Here is a 20,272-nt window from a genome sequence, read left to right on the forward strand (position 1 = left end):
AATACCATAGCAGTAAGTACAAAAGAGAAAACTAGGCCTAGGCCTCATCTCAATTTGTAGCTTGTCAACCTCTTTTTGTAAAAGAGACCAAAAATGCTGCAACAACCAATCAGAACAGCCTCATCTCTTAGAACCCTCCTGAGAGAGCCTCAGAGCCTCATATTTTTCTACTGCACATTGTGCTAGGGAGCCTCCACTGAGCTCTGCTCAGATTTCTCTTCAGATTGGATTATTTTCCATTTCTTCAACTTTAATATGTCTGACAAGGAAAAGAAGGCTTTATTTAGAGCTTGTGCTACTTGTTCTAGGAAGAGGCTATTTGTGGAGGACAAGCATGAGGACTGTATCTACTGCTTGTACCCGGACCACAAGGCCACAGATTGTAAGATCTGCAGGACATTCTCTACAAACACCTTGAGAGACCGGGAAGGCCGCTTGCTGACTTGGGTCTGGAAAATGAAGTCACGTAAGGAGGTTTTGTCATCTGACAGTGAGGATTCTTCCTCAGCTGCGTCCTCCAGAAGATCCAAGAAGAGGGGTAGGTCATCCCCTTCAGCATCCATGGAGCCCCCTGTGAAAGCCTTACAAAAGACCTCTGATAGGTCTGAAAGGGCTAGTCCCATAAAAATCTCCTCACCGAGGTGTAAAGGAGAGGCTGGGACAGACTGAGGAGACACAGACAGCTAAGAAGGTGAAGAAAAGTTTATCTGTAACTTCTCCATCATCTGGAAAGGAGAAGGGAGGTAAGAAACCTTCTGCTGTCCCTCAGGACGGAAAATCTGACAAAAAAATCACGTCCTTCGACGACAAACTGCTGGTACGTTGACGACGGCTTCCAGAAAGGACTTTACTTCCGGTACGGGCCCGTCGACGGCAGCTTCGTCGACGGTGGCATTGGTATCTTTGTCGACGTTTAAAGTACCCGTTTCCTGCTCGTCGACGATGGTGTTTACATCTTCGACGTCGACGGTAATGACGACGAAGATAGTGTCAACGACAACGACTAGGACAACGTCACGATTATGATGACGAGCTCGTCGACGACTCCGTCGGCGATCAATCCACCATCGACGACCAACCCTCCGTCGACGAAATTCATCTCTCCGTCGACGGTCCCGTTGACGACGATTCCACCGACGTTACTGTCGACGACGAGTCCGCCGATGATGATTCAAAAGGTCCGCATATCTATTAGAAGGCAGCAAATTACCGCGGAAATGACATCTCCTCGGCGTGTAATTCCTTTACCTCCCACTTTGCTTCTGGATGAGGAGTCTGATGAAGATGAGGATGGTCCTTATGGCGATGCTTATAGCCCATCTCAACTACAGGTGAAATATCAAGGTTCGGACTCTGATGAGTACTATACTGAGGAGCGCCAGTTTGTTCAGCAAGAAAGACCTCCACAAAAATCAAAGCAGGATATGGTAGCAATGCCGTCCTCTCTTATTACAGACTTGCAATTGATGTTACAAGACTACAAGAGGAGGTTTCCTTTGCAAACTGCGGAACAGCAGGAGCGTCCTCCTTCTCCATCCATTCTTACTACTCCTGCAGCGTCAGTGACGCCTCTGGTTACTCAGGTTTTGGGACCGGAACCCAGAGAGAGTGGTCAGGAGATTGTGACTGTTCAAGACGATGATGTCTCTTCTGATGGAGACCTTCAGGTTGATCCTTCAAATGACTAGGATAGAGGCTGGGACGATGATGTCAACCAGGATCCTGATTCACCAGCGCCGGATACTGCAACCTCCTCTCCAGCTGACATTGGAGGTTTCCATAATCTTATGGAGAGGGCTTACAAGAGATTTGGCCTTCCAATTACGACGGTGCAATCAGACTGTTTCCTTTATGACTTCAAGGAACCTTACAGAAAGTCTATTCGTTCTATTCCGATAATTTAACATGTATGGTCGGAAGGCACTAAAAAGATGCAGAATACTGCAACAGTTATCCCTGTTCTTCCCTGGCTGGAGAAGAAATATAAAGCACCGGACGGCAGTCCTGCTTGTCTGACATGTCAACCGAAGCCAGACTCAGTCATTTCCCAAGCGGCGCAAAGCAAGTCCAAGAATCCTTCGACACCACTAACACTGCCAGACAAGGAAGGGAGGCGTCTGGACAATGTGGGAAAAGGTTTTCTTCTATGGCCAGCCTCCTGGTTCGTGCTGCTAATGCTCTTGCTATCCTGGGCAGATATGATCACCAGATGCGGTGTGATTTATCCTCGTTTGTGGACCAACTTCCGGATGCAGCGAAAGAGGAAGCCAGGAAGACAATGATGGAAGGGGAGCGTTCTCTTCAGAGGTGATAGATTGTATGTATGTATGTATGTATGTATGTATTGGTACTCTTTTATAGCGCATGTCTGTCACCCAACGGGTATCCTGGCGCTTTGACTAGAAGGAACCTGCTTCGCACCATGCTGACTTACAAGAACTAAAGTGATCCAACCCTAGGAAAGAGATGTGTTTTTAAATTTTTCTAAAGGAATTGAGATCATTCATGCTTCTCAGTCCTAGCGGAAGAGCGTTTCATAGCCTGGCAGCCGTAAAGCTGAAAGATCGTCCGCCCAGCCGCGATCTCAGAACTTTAGGCACCACAGCAAGGTAAGCAGAAGCCGAACGAAGGGATCTGGACGGAGTGTACCAATGGAACATATTCTGTAGTGGCACTGGGCCTTGTCCATGAAGGGCCCTGAATACAATACATAACGATTTAAAATCGATCCGCTGAAGGACCGGTAACCAGTGAAGGTCCCTTAGTGCCGGAGATGAAGATTCAAGGCAGCGACGAGCAAGCGCTAATTTGGCTGCAAGATTCTGCACCCGTTTCAGTTTTCCTATCAGAGTGGATGGTGCTCCGAGAAATAGAGCATTACAGTAGTCCAAGCGACTTACAATAATGCTCCTCACCACCTCTGGCCTGCTGTCCATGGGAAGCATCGGAAGGACCTTTCTCAGCATGCGAAGCAGTCCCATACAAGTGCTCACTGTTTTATTGACGGCTGCATCCAGTTAGAGGTTGGACCCAAACATCACTCCCAGGTTACGGACCGAGGTGGCAGACACAGTCGTGCGCTGGAAGGAAGGCGGCCAAAAGTCCGGCAGGAGAGGTCTAGGGACGCGATCAGTAGTGCAGTGTAAGACTTCTGTCTTAGAGCTGTTAAATTGCAGCGAATTCTGATTCAGCCAGTCCGCAGTTGCGAGCATACAACGGTGGAAGGTGTCTAACGCCACTGCTTCTTTGCCCTCAAGCGAGAAAACAAGTTGAGTGTCATCCGCGTAATTCGTTACCGCTATGCCGAAAGATCTAATCAACGCAACCAGGGGCCGCAGGTACAGGTTAAAGAGGATAGGGCTGATGGCCGACCCTTGTGGAACACCTTGATCCACTCTTCTAATGTTAGATTTGAAAGGTGGCAATGACACTACCTGATGGCGATTTCCAAGGTATGATGTCAGCCACTTCAGGGCATGGCCTGTCACCCCTACTTCCTCTAATCTTTTAATCAGAATTGCATGACTGACTGTGTCGAACGCGGCCGACATATCGAGCAGCACTAAAAAGGCTGCTCTTCCATGGTCGGCTCGCGTCCTAAGATCGTCTAGCACAGTCACCAGCGCTGATTCCGTCCCGTGGGCCGGTCTAAACCCGAATTGAACCTCATCCAAGCAGGACCCGGTCTCCAAGTACTTAGACAGATGTTTTGTGACCCACTTTTCCAGAATCTTTATTGGAAACGGGAGCAGGGAGATAGGTCGATAATTCGCTGGGCAAGCCGGGTCCAAGGTGTCCTTTTTAAGAAGGGGGGATACCACGGCTAATTTCCAGCAGTCTGGTACCCGTGCTGAAACCAGGGACTGATCACAGATGGCAAACAGCGGGGGGAAAAATTCTTCCCGGAACAGCTTCCAGTGTTTATGTGGAAGCGGGTCCAGAGGTGATCCCGACGACACGCTGTGAGCCAAGGAGCAGAATTCCTCAAAGGTTGGAGAAGGAAAACAGTCCAACCTGGCAGAGCTGGGGGTTATTTCTATAGTAGGCCCGGGATGCGTTTCGTTACATCCTTGAGGATTACCGCTGGATGTAGCGCAAAGATTGTTCAGAATGGCTGCGATTTTGTCCTCAAAACCCTGTGCCAGTGAATCGCACAGAGACTGAGATGCGGAGATAGCATTAGCCGCACTAGCAGGGCATGACAGGTCCTTCACAATCTTAAACAAGGTCTGTGATTTGTTTACTGCCACCCGCAAAGACTCTTCCAAAAAACCTGGCCTTCGCACATTTAATCTGTGCTTTATAGATGGACAGGGTCTGTTTGTAGAGAGCCCGATCGGAGTCCAGGTAGTTCCTTCTCCAAGTACTCTCGGCCCGCTTACATTGGAGTTTACGTTGAAGCAACTCCTCGGAAAACCATGGCATAGCCGGAATAGGCCTGTTTCTGATTTTCCGTAAAGGGGCCAAGGAGTCTAGGGAGGACACGATCCGTTGGTTAAGCCTTTCGTAGCTCAAGTCTACGTTTTCCTCTAAGGTGAAACCCTCTGAGAGTAGTAAAGGTAGAGGGGACTGACTCGAGTTTGACCATTGTCTGGTACTTTTAACACCACCTGAATTCCTATTTCTCCCCTGCCCCACCTTGGGCGTAAGAGAGAAATGCACCAGCGCATGGTCCGTCCAGCACTGGGGCAGGATGTTCCGTACAGTTACGTACTTTGGATCTGCGAAAACTAGGTCCAGTATGTGGCCCTTTAAATGGGTATGGGTGAGGACCAACTGCTGCAGCTGAATACTCAGGCAGGTCTAGGTCAGGTCTGTGAGCGCTGTATCTCCAGAACCGCCTAACCAGAGATTGAAATCTCCTAGTACCATTAACCTTGAGTGCGAGGTGGATAAATCAAGAATTAGCTCAATCAGCCCTGTCACGGCCGAAAAAGGGCTGGATGGAGGTCTATAGCAGAGCAGACCGGTAAATAGAGCGCCCCCCTGCCCATTCAGAGAGAAGGCTAGTAGTTCACAACCAGGAATGGTCTTGATGTCAATCAGGGATAGATCTATTGACTCCCTGAAAATTAAGCCCAGTCCCTCTAGCACCAATCCGAGGGACGTGCCTGATTTGATATCCAGAGGGGCAGGCTAAGCCCACCTCCACTGCACAGTCCGTGCTTGTCCATGTCTCTGTCATGAGTAGAATATCTAACTCATGGCAGTCAATTATGAAGGCAATATCTCCGTGATGTGAACACAGCGACCTCATGTTCAGAAGGCCGCAGCTAAAAGAGTCTGTCTGCTTCCCCGATGTGCTATGGACATCGCAACAACAGCTTTCCGTGCATTGGCGGGTTCAGCAGTTTTAAGGCGCCAGGGCTGGCTACGGGCAACCTGGTTTCGCCAGGAAGTCCAAAATAAGATCTTGGACTTACCTTACGACAGAGAGATGCTTTTTGGAAAGCATGTAGATGTCCTTCAAGGCATCAAGAAGGACACGGACACGGCAAGATCCTTGGGGTCTTTGAATTACCGCAAAGCTCCTTTCAGAGGTGCGAGATGAAGAGGTTTTTCCTCGTACAGAGGTGGCAATCAACAACGCTACTCTTCGTACTCTGTCCTCTCAATCTTACAAGCCGCAATGCTCACAGCGCCAAGGTCAATCTGCGTCTTTCTCTCGTCAGCCACAAAGAGGGTGTCAACGTACGGACCATTATAAACGACAATAGCGGCTTCTTGGCTCTTTTTACTGTTCCTACCCCTCTGATAACATCAGTGGGGGTAGGATTTCTGATTGTCTACGCAGCTGGAAGGGCATTACATCAAACCAGTGGGTTCTGAATATCATTCAGGGTGGCCACACTTTAGAGTTTCAACAACTTCCTCCAACCAGAGCTCCAGGCGCCAACGAATCGAAATATCTAAAACTCCTACACCTCGAAGCCCATCAACTTTTCATCAAGGGGGCAATAGAACCTGTACCTCACTCCCAGAGGGGGAAAGGTTTTTATTCCAGGTTCTTCCTGGATCGAAAGACAAAGGAAAAGTGGCGTCCAATATTAGATCTAAGGGAGCTCAACACCTATCTCATAAAATTATCATTCAGGATGATCACCCTTCAAGATATTCTACGTCTACTGAATCCAGGGGACTACATGGCAACGCTGGATTTAGAAGATGCATACTTCCATGTGCCGATCCTCCCAGCTCACAGGCAATACCTACGCTTCACAGTAGGCAAGAGCCATTTTCAGTTCAGAGGGACTCACTTTGGTCTCAGGTCTGCACCATCGGTACTGGCTCTGATTACGGCGTTTCTAAAAAGACAATCTCTAGAGGTTTTTCCCTACCTAGACGATTGGCTGATAAAAGCTCCATCTTTCCAGGCAGCTTCCAGAGCGGTCTCAAGCTGCATTCAACTTTTCGACCAACTGGGCCTGCAACTCAACAAGGAGAATTCGATCCTTCTTCCATCCAGGTCGGCACAATTTCTAGTCTCTATTCTGGACACAAATCGCTGCAAGGCTTTATCATCGGAGTAGCATCAGAACAAACTTATTCTGTCAGCTCGTCTCTTGCAAAAGAGGAAGTCTGTCGGTCCGTCTCTACAAATCACTCCTTGGATCGATATTATCCTGCATACCATTGATTCTTCATTGCAGGCTTCGAATGCGTCCATTAAAAGAGCAACTGGACAAGCAATGGCACGAGGCGGAAGGATCGTTCGACGACAAAATCACGGTGATATCCGCAATGAGAAAAGCAAGCAGTTGGTGGCTGGTAAAAGACAACATCTCAAAAGGCTCAACCTTCACGCTTCCCCCATCACCCATGGTTCTAACCACTAGAAGGCAGGGGAGCGGTACTTCAAGAGTTGAAGGTGAGCGGTCATTGGGATCCAGATCAGCGCAAGTTCCACATCAATCTATTAGAACTAAGAGCTGTTCGCTTAGCCCTACAGGCTTTTCTTCCAAGGATTCAGAATCACACAGTGCTGGTTCGCACGAACAACACAACGGCCATGCACTATATAAACAAACAGGGCGGGACAAAATCCCGGGCTCTTTCAAAAGAAGCTCAGGAAATTTGGAACTGGGCAATTCTCCACAACATTTTCTTACGGCAGAACACCTTGCAAGCTCGCTCAATTCTACAGCGGATGCGTTGAGTTGCCAAAGATCGATCAGTCACGAGTGGGAATTGGACCAGACCATTCTCGAGAAGATCTTTTCAGTTTGGGGGACCCCAACCATAGACCTGTTTGCGACCCCAGAAAGCACCAAATGCCGGTTCTACGCAAGCAGGGATCACCAGGGATCATATGCCTTTCCTCCAATTCCATTGATCCCGTGGCTTATCAGGAAACTCAAAGCGGAACCTTGCAGAATGATTTTGATTGCACCAGCGTGGCCCCGTCAGTTCTGGTACACGGAACTCCCCCTACTGTCTCAAGACAAACCAATTCACCTACAACCTATTCCGTCTCTGTTGACAATGTCTCAGGGCCAGGTGCTCCATCCAGATCCGAGCTCACTCCAATTGACAGCGTGGCTCCTGAGTACAGAGAATTCCAAGATTTAAACATCTCAGAAGAGTGTAGAGATATTCTGTCTTCGGCCCAAGCTCCAATTATGAATAAGACTTATCGAGCGAAATGGAAGAGTCTCTGTCTCTGGTGTCAGAGGCAGAATATTCATCCATGCACTTTAGCTCCACATCAGCTTTTACCATATATTCTTTCTCTGGCAAAGTAAGGTTTGGCGCATTCTTCGGTCAAGGTACATCTAGCAGCCATCTCTAGGTTCAGGCGGACGTCTTCAGGACCTTCGCTTTGGTCCGATAGGATTATTAAACAATTCCTGAAGGGCTTGTTCAGGTTTTTTCCTCTAGTCCGGCCTCCTCCACCAGTCTGGCAGCTTAATCTGGGTTTGGTTCATCTGATGAGAGCTCCGTTTCAGCCCATTCACAGAGCAGATCTAAAATTTGTGTCATGGAAGCTGGCTCTCCTATTAGCCTTAACATCAGCCTGGAGGATTAGTGAGCTTCAAGCGCTAACGGTTGTGGAACCCTTTCTTCGGTTCAAGAACAATGCTCTGAGTCTAAGGACAAATCCAAAATTCATCCCGAAGGTCCCATCCGAATTCCATTTGAATGAGCCTGTGATTTTAAAGTCTTTTTTCCCACGACCTACTACACCAGTGGAGAGGTCTTTTCATTCTTTAGATGTTCAGAGGTGTCTGAAATTTTATTTGGAACGAACAAAACCATTCAGACGGTCTTCTCAACTATTTGTCTCTTATAGTGGCCCGCGGAAAGGATTTCCGCTTTCAAAGAACAGTATTTAACGTTGGATCTCTAATACGATTCAGTATTGTCATCAGGAAGCGGGCAAACCGCTTGAAAGATGAGTTCGTGCTCATTCAACGACATCTGTTGCTTCATCAGTGGCTCTATTCTCAGGAGTACATATCAAGGGCATCTGTAGAGCAGCTACGTGGAGCAGTATCCACACCTTCACGAAGCACTACTGTTTGGATTCTTCCATGAAGGAAGATGCAGCGGTGGGTCAAGCAGTCCTAAGAAATCTTTTTCAATGAGAGGTGAGCTTTGCCTACAATCCCTCCTTCCTGTATTGCACATTTTGTATCGATTTTATATGTGTTCTTCTCTGTGGTAATGTGTTTATAATTTGTTTCCTATGAGGAGATCCGTGTAGACATGTAAGGATGTTCCTATAACAAAATGTGCTTTCATGACTTGCTGCTAGCTACTCTGATACAAAGCATGGGAATCTATGAAAGTTCCAATACTGGGGCAAGAAAACAAGTTACTTACCTGTAACTTTGGTTCCCCAGTATTGGTAACTTTCATAGATTCCCATGCGCCCACCCTCCTCCCCTGGGAAAGCTCAGCCTCTTTTACTGAGATAGTTGCTGTTACACAACGGCTACAAACAATCTGAGGCTCTAAGGCTCTCTCAGGAAGGTTCTAAGGGGTGAGGCTGTTCTGATTGGTCTCTTTTACAAATTGAGGTGGACAAGCTACAAAATGAGATGAGGCCTAGGCCTAGTTTTCTCTTTTGTACTTACTGCTATGGTATTTTTTATTTACTGAGGCTCCCATTCCGACGACGGAGGAATGATACAAAGCATGGGAATCTATGAAAGTTACCAATACTGGGGAACCAAAGTTACAGGTAAGTAACTTGTTTTCGTCCCTGCCACTGCCCTCAGATTGGCTGACTGAGGACCACATCTCTTTATTACGCCAAGAACAGACAATTTTGCCCGAAGGAGCCATTGAGAGGGTGCCAGCCTAAGAAGTATTTAATTTTGATTTATTTATTTTTAAGGTTTTATATAGCGCAGACATGACCCTTGCGGGTATCAGACCACTTTACAAGCAGATATAGCAAATAAAACTCAAATTATAGACGGAAACGAAAATTGGTTATGATACGATCACATCATACAAAGAGTGACCGCATGTAAACATAGTTCATGTGAACTTGGACAGGAGAATAGCTTTCGCTTCTTTTTTGAACGATAGAGTGGAGGGATTCCGTCTGGTTTCAGGGGGTAATGCATTCCAAATCCTATGGGCAATCCCCAAGAAGGTCCGATTGTAAGTTTTCTTCTTAGAAAATCGTTGTGGCTTCAGTAGAAAGTTATTTGCGCTTCTGGAGTATCTATTGCCACAAGATAGTACGAGTTTCTGTGCCAGGTAGCTCAGAGCATTGTGGTGAATAGCCTTGTGTGTCATGCATGCAATTTTCAGTTGAACTCCAGCTTCAAAAGGTAACCAATTGAGGGCTCTTAAGTCTAGGGAGATATGGCATATACTTTTGGAGCCAGTGATGAGTCTGGCAGCTGAGTTAATTGAGGCTTTTAGGGGCCTGTCGTCGATCTTGGTAGCTCACAAAGGGAAGCATTCCCATATTCAATTCTGGGTAGTACTAGAGTTTGAACAGCAAGTTTGAGGTCATTTGCGGGGAGGAAGGGTTTGAGTTTTCTTAGGATGTTCATTTGATAAGTTGCTCCTTTTGTTGCGCTGCTGATGTGTTTCTGCATGTTAAGGGTTTTGTCGAGGGTAACTCCCAATGATTTAGCAGAGTCAATGATAAGAGGTTGGCAGTTGAGTGCTGTGAGGTGTTTTAGCCAGACACTGATGATAGTCGATTGATTGGGGTAGCTATAAGGAGGAATTCTGTTTTGAGGTTGTTTAGTTTCAGATGGTTTTCAGCTAACCAGGTCTGAGTTTTTTGAAGCGTTATGTTGAGCAATTTGATGTCTTTTGGTGAGTGGATTTTTAGGTAGATTTGTGTATCGTCCGCGTACATGTGATATTGAACATTAGAGGAGTGGAAGATGTCGGTGATTGGTTCCATGAATCAATTGAAGATAGTAGGAGAGAGGGAAGATCCTTGCGGAACTCCTAAAGTGACTAGGACAGGATTAGATAAGGATTGATTAGTCTTGAATCTTTGTGATCTGTTATGCAGGAATGAGGTGAACCATTTTAGGACTGACCCGGATAGCTGATTCTGTGCTTCAGGAGGTTTAGTAGGTTGTCATGCTTGACTGTATCGAAAGCTGAGGATAGGTTGAGCATGATTAACAGACAGGCTTCATTTTGATCCAGAATTTTTAAAGTGTCATCAATTATGTGGGTCATAGCTGTTTCAGTGTTGTGCCCAGTTCGAAAGCCGGATTGGTATTGATCTAGCAGGTTGAAATGATCAATGTGTCTGCAGAGCTGTGTTTTAAACAAATTTTTCTAGTAGTTTGACCAAAGTAGGAATGTTCGATATTGGGCGATAGTTATTTAGGTCCGCCGGATCGGACGTCAGCTTTTTTAGGATGGGGATACCTGCCCAGATTTAAGGTTATCTGGTATGATTTCTTGCTGGAGAGATGTGTTTATAATCTTAGTCCACATAGGCAGTGACCGAGGAATGAAGTCTTTTAAATGGCTAGCGGGGAAGGGAGTCAGTGAAATGGTTGGATGGGTTCAGAGAAGTGAGCATTTTTGCTATCGCATCTTAACTGTATGAGGTGAAGGAGACCCAAGAAGCATTGTTTTTGAGGTTAAACTTAGAGGCTCATATGAGTAGGGTTCCTGGGGGTGAGGGAAGGGGTTTCCATATGAATGCCAGAATGGGTTGCTAAGTCATTGAGTAGATCTGCTTTTATGTTTTCTGTCTTCAGCATGAAGGAGGTAAATTCTTCGTAATTGGGTAGGGAATTTGAGTTGGATTGGGGGGGTTGAGGTATGTCCTTCGATTGTGATTTGATTAGTTAAAAAAAAAATTGGGCCGTTTTTTGGCTTGGTCCACTTGATTACTGAAAAAGATTGTCTTTGATTGTCTAATCTTTCTGTAGTAGGAGATTCGCGTTGTTCTGAACAACTTGAGGTGACTTGTGGAAGGAGTTGACCTCCATCTTCGTTCGATTAATCTTCAGGGATCTTCTGTCCTTGTTAAGTCTACCATCGTACCATGGTTTGGAGTCTTTTGTAGAGGTTCTACAACTTTGTCTAGGACCTTGTTTATGGAACAGAAGTAGTGATCAATCGGATCTTGTACATCCGTTAGACCTTCAGGGGGCAACAGAATGTTGGGACAGGAATTTGTTATTCTGCTTCTACATTTTTTTAGATTTCTCTTCCAGATTTTGGGTCTCTGGGGTTGAGTACCGAAAAGTTTTATTGCTTCATTGATTAGAAAAGTGATGTTGTGATGGTCAGACCAATCACAGGGAAGGATCGTTACCAGCTGGGTGGCTTCCCCTTTGGAGATGATTAAGTCTAGAATTGATCCTTTATCATGTGTGGGGGTGCTACAAATCTGGGTGAGGTAGAGATCTGAGAGGAAAGATTTGAGGCTATTGACTGCTGAGTCATTGAGGTCTTTCCAATGGAGGTTGAGGTATCCAAGGAATATTTGTGTATTTTGTTGTCCCGTATTGGTAGAAATAATGTCCATGAGATGTTCAATAAAGGTGAGGTTATTCCTGGGGTGTGATAAAAAGTGTGCAATGTACACACTGGTTTGTTGTTGTTCTTGATTTCTAGGCACAAGTATTCACAAGAAGATGGAACCGGTGACTTGGAGCGGTGCACTGAAAGGTTGGACCGATGTATGCAAGTGATGCCTCCTCCAGGCCTATCTATTCTGTCTAGTCTGATGATGTTGTAGTTTGGGGGCAACAATATGTCGAGGCTGGGCGAGGATGATTTGTTTATCCATGTTTCTGTCCGAATTAGCAGTTCAGGTTCATGAGTGAGGATGAGGTTGGCTATGTCAGCTGCATGTTTTGCTGCAAGTAGGTTATGGTAGTTACTCCTGCTATTTTCTGGTGCCCAAGACAAACGGATGCCTCAGCCCTCTCCTAGACCTGCGCCTTCTCAGTAGGTTCCTGGGGAAAGAGAAATTCAAGATGCCTACACCCTGTCAGGTTCTGTCTGCGCTTGTCTCTGGAAACTGATAGGTAGCGCTGGATCTGCAGGACACCTATTTTCATAGCCCCATCCTACAGGTCCATCTTCGCGCTACTTGTGGTTCACAGTAGGCCAGGAGCATTTTCAATGTATTTGCTGTGCTACTCTTTGGCTAAATCAGTGCCCCTCGGGGGTTAATGAAAGTGATGGCTGTGGTTTGCAGCACACATATCTTCTGAGGTCAGGAGTTCCAGTCTTCCCCCTACCTTGATGACTTGCTGCTGCAGGCAGGCTCGCCACAGGTAGTCGTCACCCTCCTCCAGAGTACAGTAGACCTCCTGAATTCACTCAAGTTCACTATCAATGTGCTGGAGTCACATATTACTCCTTCTCAAACACTGGCTTTCATTGGAGCTATGCTGAACACTGTACAGGTCTGTCCTTTTCCACTGTAATAGAGACTCTTGGACATTTGGACTATAGTCCAGATGTTTCCGCCTTGTTCTTGGATCTGTCAGACTGACTCTAAGGCAGCTGGGCCTGATGGCCTTCTGCATTCTTGCTAGTGAGACATGCCAGGTGGCTCATGCATGCTCTACAGTGGGATGTGAGGGTCCCAGTGGGCGCAACATCAGGGAAATCTCTCAGACCTGGTCCAGATATCCAAGGAGACTGCACAAGATTTGCAGTGGTGGCTACTGAACAGAAATTGAGTCAGTGGCAGACTCCCTTCCCCACCCAGAACTGACAGTAGTGACCAATACATTGCTTTTAGGATGAGGTAGCCATCTGAGAGAGGTGGAGAATAGAGCCCTCTAATTTCCAGCAGAGACTCCGCTCCACATCAATCTTCTGGAACGGAGATAGATTCCTTTGGCATTGAAAGCTTTCCTGCTTCTTCAAAGGGAAGCTCGTCCGGGTGTTAATGAACAAAATCACTGCCATATGGTACTGCAACAAAAAGGAGGGGGTGGGTGTTGTGGACCCCTGTGCCGGGAAACTGTACCTCTGAACATGGCTGGAACGTCAGTACATTTTCCTGTTCGTGCAGCCCCTGTCGGGATCTCTAAATTCCAGGGTAGACCAACTCAGCAGTCGATGCCTCGTGGACCACGAATGGTAGCAGCATCTGGATATCACTCATGGTCTTCTTAGGACTCGGGAGAACATGGCTGGATCTATTCGCCACTGATGAGAATGCACTATGTCAGCACTTCTGCACATCAAACTTTCCAAATATGCTCTCGCCTGTAGACTCATTCTGATTAGATTGGAATACAGGACTCCTATATGCCTTTCTGCCAATACCTCTCCTACCGAATTCTCAAGAAGATCGCAACCAATCATCGTAGGAGTTCCGGATTAGGCAAGGAGGGTATGGTATCCAGAACTCCTTAGCATGAGAATTTGTCCTTCATTCAGGCTGCCCTTTCGAGAGGATCCCCTGCCACATTAACAGGGTAGGGTTCTGCAACCAAATCTGAGCACTCTCTACCTTCATACCTGGAGACTGAGTGGCGACAGTTGCGGGTATTCGACCTTCATCCCAAGGTATGTGATGTCATATTGGCTGCCAAGTGTCCATCAACAAACACCGTATATGTCTGCCGTTGGGACAAGTTTCAGGTTTGGTGTGCTGACAAACATCTTGCTCCACTATCTGCACCCTTGTCTGCAGTGTTGTTGTTTATTTTGTCCTTTGCCCGGCAAGTACTTGCTCTGGGCACAGGTAAGAGGCATCTTTCACCAATATTGGCTTTGTTGTGGTTGCCAGATCAATCCCCCGTTCAAGTCACCTGTTGGGACACGTTTCATGAAAGGTCTTCAACATGTGTTCTCTCCCAAGCCTTCATTGTGCCTCAATGGGATCTTAATTTGGTTTTGACCTACCTGACGTGTTCCCCTTTTAAACTCATGCATAGTTATCCTCTCCAGCTTGTGACATTCAAGACAATCTTCTTGGTGGCCATCACATCGGCCATTTTCTTGGTGACCATCCCATCTGCCAGTTGGGTCAACGACTAACAGGCTCTGTCTGTTCAGCCTCCATACACAAGCTTCTTCCCATATCAACTGGTTCTCTGCACTGTTCTCTTTTTTTTTACTGAAGGTGATGACACCTTTCCATGTTGGCCAAATCATCACACTGCCATCCTTTTTCGCTCCTCCAACCCACTCCAAAGAGGCAGCGGGAATCCACCGTGTGGACCCAAAAATAGTTTTGCCTTTCTATCTGAATTGCACCAAAGAACATCAGGTAGGTTATCAGCTCCTTATAGGGTTCACCTGTACAAAGAAAGGGAAAGCAGTGTAGAAGCGGAGCATCTCTAGATGTATTGTACTCTGCATTAAGATCGGCTACGCACTGGCCAAGAATAAACTCCTGAGGGCTTGCGGCTCATTCTTGCAGAGCCAAAACTGTGACCACTGTGTTAGCTCACCGAGTTCTGTCCTGGACATCCATCAGACTGCTATGTGGGCTTCTCTGAAAACATTTACTAAATGGTACTGTTTCTACAGTCAGGGCCCCGTTGGGCCCTCCAGGGCTTTTTGGTTGGAGTCAGTTTGCAGGCCCACCTCCGGGAGGGATTGTTTTGGTATCTACTTTAAGGTAAGGAATCTGCAGCTAGTCTCTATCAGATGAACAAGTTACTGTCAGTAAAACCTTATCCCGTAGACTCTTATCTAGCTGCAGATTCCTTACTAATCCTTCCTGATCTGCGAACGGAACTTCTCCTCCTACAGAGGTCCTGTCAGCCTGTAGTTTTGGTACTCTAGTCACAGTACCTTAGTGTAGCTCTGTGCTTCTGCTGTGGAAGCAGTCACTTAGAAACTGAGGTCAACACTGAGGGGTTGCGCCTATATCGGCACAGCGCACGTCACATCTTGCGCAACACGTGTGATACTATTTGGGGCCACCTACCGGAATGCAGTGGTAGTGTTCAAGATGTTCCAGATCCGGTCTTGGCGCCTGAGGGAATATTATAAGGTAAGGAATCTGTGGCTAGATAGTCTCTACCAGTTAAGGCGTTGCCAAATGTAAGTAACTTGTTCTTCATTAATACTCCTCCTTAATTTGACTCACTGAATTAATTACCTACCAGGTGTTGTATCTTTCATCTCTATATAATAGAAAGCACCTTTTATAGCTGTGACATCAGAAGTGTTTTGAGGTTTTGTTTGGATGAAGTAGGATGTCTTCCAAACTTTATTTGGGGGAAGGAATTGGCAAATAGTCTTCAACGTCTCTTGCATGAATGAGCAAATAATACTAATACTCCATCAGTGGGACTTCCAGTTCCAAAGTCGTGCATGTCCATTGTAACAAATTCAATGTAGGTTCAGATAATTTCCAGCCAACAATAAAAATAGGGAGAAGTATTCTTAATATATATATATATGTGTATAAAAATCAAGCAAGTCCGTATTGTCTATATTAATCATAATGTGCAATTCTTGGACACCAATTCTAAGAAAGACGAGTAGTTTGAAAAGACATTCGTATAGAATATGTTTGCTAGACTATTCTGTTCATCACAGTAGTCATTGTCTTGGTTTCCTTATTCTTAATTAAGGGTACCGCAAGTAAAACAAATAAGTTGCTCACTTGTCTTATTAATCTTGGTGGTGGGTTTGCAATGGCTTCAACTAACTTTTACAGCCCCACTGCTCACACCAACTTTAGTTATCATCTGCACAGTTTTCATTGCATAATGTTCATTAGGTGGTGGGAGACGTGCTTGCTATTGGAAAAAGTTGCTAGAACAAAGATTAACATGTGATGGTCATTCATCGAAACTTTGTGTTTTTCTTATTTCATTTCTGTGTACAAATATAGATTATAGTGTCTTCTAAATGGAACTGTTATTGTATTTCAGCAGGAACAACTGTTAAGATAAAATTGACTGTATATGTCGGAATAATGATAAATAAAGTTAATAAAAAGTGCGCTATCATCTTTCTACTAACAAAAGTGTTTATACTTATGAAATGCTTTATTGAAGCCGGCGACACGTGGAAGATCAATATCTGGGTCTTTTAACTGACTTATTAAAAAGTTTTCCTGAGACAGTTGAACATAAGGGTATAAAACAGATGGCATAAAACAAGTATAAACCTCCATTAATGTGTCTTGGCGGTTTTACTTGGTCATCACTCATAATGTTCACCAATAGGTTACACAACTGTTCGGCTAGTTTGATTTTATGCCTTCCTGCAGGACATCTTTTTCTAGCGGAGTTAAAGTTTACCATCTCCAGTGGCAAAACCCAGCATGATTCATTGTACCACTTGAATTCCCAGCACTATTTCCTTGTCTCGGACTGTCCACTCCTCGATGATCTCCTGGTTGTTGCAGATGGTGAACTGCAGGTGCCAGGGGATGATAAGTGCCTTTTTTTGTCACCGTCTGTGTTGCCAAACCGCTCCAGAATGTCAGCAGTTGTGTACTCCAAGCTGTGGCCAGATAGACTGGAGCTCCAGTAGCTTCCATTCTGGAACCACCTGTGTACATTGCCCATAAAGAATCTCAGTCCAGCTCAGGAAGAGTCTCAGAGTGCACCTTCCCTCCTTGCTAATGTCTAAACATGGCAACCACTGCAAGAACTCTCATTGGGATAATGCAGATAATAATGATCAAATTACTTACATCTGCACATCTCAAATTACTTACATCTGTACTAGGGTCTACAGATTATTGTTCTTCAACAGGCTGTGCATGGAGGATACTTAGTTTTTTTTTGTAGTGATACTTGTTTTAAAAATTTGTATTTTCGAACAAAAACATTTTCAACATTGAGTGATTATAATGATCATACAATTACAGATATATATTCTGTACTTCAGCTATTTTCCAGAATCCCCATTCCCTCTCCCTAAACCAGCTATTATTCTAATTAAAGTAAACCAGTTTAAGCATCATACAATAAAGAAGAGTCATGTTGTGATAAGGCTGCGCGCAAACCATATATTTAACAGGATACAACATATTACATGATGTTGAATTCGGTTTGGTTTCATTTTATATTGTTTCTTTTCTGTTAACTCACTCGAGGTAAATGATGTCATGTCTTATGCCTTTCAAGAATGTTCATTAGTTCTTCTTTGTGATATCTTGTTAGATGACCAAAATTTGGCAATGTCTAGACCTGTTATGCGGTTCTTCACATGTCCGGATGTAGGGTGTGCCTCTGATAGCTAGACAAATCCCTCTGAGTCTGTTCATCTTTTTAAGTATTACATGTTATAGATCTTATGGGTCTCGGATGACGCTTTCCTTTACCAAAATGTGTGAGCTGATCATCTAGTCTAGCCATTATTTATTTCTAAGAGACAACTTTATACATTTGCCGCATCCAGGAGACCATTGTAGGGCTGCCTCCTGATGATCTTTACAGGTACTTAGAGCTCTAACATCCGGATATTGTGACTTTTAGACCAGATAAATAGGTTTGTTTACTTGAGCAATAAAGTGATGTAAAAGTTGAGGGTATCATGTTAAGTGAGCCTTTTCATTCCTAGAATAATGGTTGGTTGATGTAGAGAATCAAACGTGTAATAGATCTGTTATAGTTACCAGACTGGTTAAGATAAGTTCCATATGGGTAGGAGTCAGGATCAGCTGTATTTGTATATGATTGGTTCATGCTAGCGGTGACCCTCTCAAATTAAAAGCTCTGGCTATTCTGCTTCAAGCCATTCTTATTCATTTTGATATGTACATTCAATTATTTTCTTATTTTACTAATTGGTATGTTCAATCAGTAGAAAAAGAGGTGCCAGTTTAACAAAAGCCACCTCAGTTGTTCCAGATAGGCTCCATATTTGGCTATCTAACAACATGGAATGAGCGAACTTCACACCCTTTCTGGATCACTTGGGCAAGGCAGGGTTGATGCTCATTGGTTTGGCAGTGTGGGACTATTCACTGCCCACTAGTACTATGCAATCAGTATGACATTTGTAGGACTTAAATTTGAGGGTAGTCACTCGAACACTCTCTGTAAGTAAATAATTGTAATTTATTTGAAAGGTTAGCTTGTTTTTAAATCTCAAAGTATCAGAGTTATTTTGGATGGTAAATATAATCCTGTTATACCTTTTTCCAATTTGGCTATCTTTCAGGAGGAGGCCACATTTTTAAAGGAACAGCTTCGAAGAGCTGAGGAACAAATTCAAGCGAACAGACAGGAAGCAATATTAATGTCCAGGGAACTCAGAGATGTAGTAAATATGCGAGACAAAACAATGTCTAATCTCCATAGTGCTCGTTTGGAAAATGAAAAGGCTAACCACCAGCTAGCTGAGGCTGTGGCTGCGCTCAAGTCACAGGAGCTGCAGTTTCACAAGAGTAAACCGGCTTTAGTAAAACAGGCACAGGTAAACCACATAATGAAATAAGTGTTTAAGATTTGCTAATGTCATGAATAGAAGTTAGTTTTCTGTTATTCTTGCATAGTACTCATACCTTGGACCCTTGTTCATAGGTAGTTGCATTTGAAGGTATGACTGAAAAGTTTGTTTTTCTGAACATAAGCTCTTAGTTTGAGGTCATAGATGTTCCAGGTCCTTGCTTGCCCACATGTCTTGTCACCTTGTTTCATTATCTTGCAGGATCATTGGTTAATCCGATGGGAAGAAGTTGGGCTACTAGAAAAGTAGCAAGCGTCTGGTTCTGCAGGTATTCAGGACCTTTGTTACAGTTAGTTTTGTGGATGGTACATAATACCTCACATTTAATCCTCGCCTCTTCAGGGAATCAACAGAGCGCTTTAAGAGCTTTGTGAGTTTTAGGGATCTTCTTGCTACTTTTTTCTGAAGTTTTTGGAGTATGGCAGTGCGTTTCTTGAGCAGATTAGATGAGCTAATGCTGCAGTGGTGTAAGCATGTCAGGAAGAGGGTTCTGGTCAGTCTGATTTTGTTATCAGTGTGAAGGAGTGGAAGAATGATTTATGGAAGGGAAGTATAATCATACCCTTTGCCACAGTGCACAACATGGATTATAGGGTGAGGACACACAAAGGTAAATTTTGTGTCAAATTTCCAACTTCTGATGAAGTCAAAGGAGGTGTTTTAAGGTTTGTGGAAGAGGCAACAGTGATGTGTTAGACTTAGGATCCCAAATCAATATGATTGCTGTCTTGGGTTCATCGATGCACAGGTAGATCTCCTTTATCCATTGGTACTAATGCTTCATACAGATTAATTTGTCAGTTGGATTCTGTTTTCCTTTCCAGAAGTTGAGCAAGATTTAAGTATGTGTTTCTCCTTCAGTGGCAGAATAGAACATTGGTTCAATGCTTCTTGCAGCTGTTTCGTTCAGGAAATTCCCTGCCTTTTATGGGAGACCCACATCATTTCCATCCTCATCTTTCCTCCTTCTCGCATGCAAGCATCTTGATGAACAAAGTAGCTTCCGTCCTGGATAAAGGTGCATTGGAGATTGCTCCTGCTGTTCATATGGGGAGATGGAGGGTGGTGGGAGGACCATGCCATGTCTTGGAGTTAATTCCTAAATAAGTTCTTCAAAGTGCTCACTCCTATGCGGGTTTTGGTTATGTTGAAATAACAGAGTTGGGTGGTCTCTTTGGGCATTCAGGACTCGTATTTCCAAGTTTCTGTTGAAAAGTCACAGAATCTGTTTCATGTTTACTGTGCGAGAGATGCAGTTCTGTGTTTACTTCCCTTTTATTTGGCCTTACCATATTGCTAGAGTCTTTAGAAAGCTGATACAGGTTGGGTTTTAATTCGCACTGCAGCCGCATACATATTTTTCAATATCTGATCAACTTGTTTTTAAAATCCCCCTGCAATGAGAGTTCGCGGAAAAAAACGTTGTCGTTACAGC

General features: G+C 44.7%; 1 protein-coding gene across 11 annotated transcripts in view; it reads left to right on the forward strand.

Moving 5' to 3' along the window:
- Window positions 1-20,272, forward strand: part of TAX1BP1 (Tax1 binding protein 1) — an 804,469-nt gene that overhangs the window by 304,626 nt on the left and 479,571 nt on the right. For 5 of the 11 annotated variants that reach the window (XM_086941697.1, XM_086941699.1, XM_086941700.1 and 2 more), the window contains exon 9: window positions 18,550-18,804. The exons of the other annotated variants lie outside the window; for them this stretch is intronic. In XM_086941697.1, the coding sequence (XP_086797823.1) occupies window positions 18,550-18,804 (255 nt within the window). The remainder of the gene's footprint in view (window positions 1-18,549; window positions 18,805-20,272) is intronic. 11 annotated transcript variants of the gene reach the window in all.

The sequence above is a fragment of the Lissotriton vulgaris genome, chromosome 10, assembly GCF_964263255.1.
Source record: "Lissotriton vulgaris chromosome 10, aLisVul1.2, whole genome shotgun sequence".
Classification (NCBI taxonomy): domain Eukaryota; kingdom Metazoa; phylum Chordata; class Amphibia; order Caudata; family Salamandridae; genus Lissotriton; species Lissotriton vulgaris.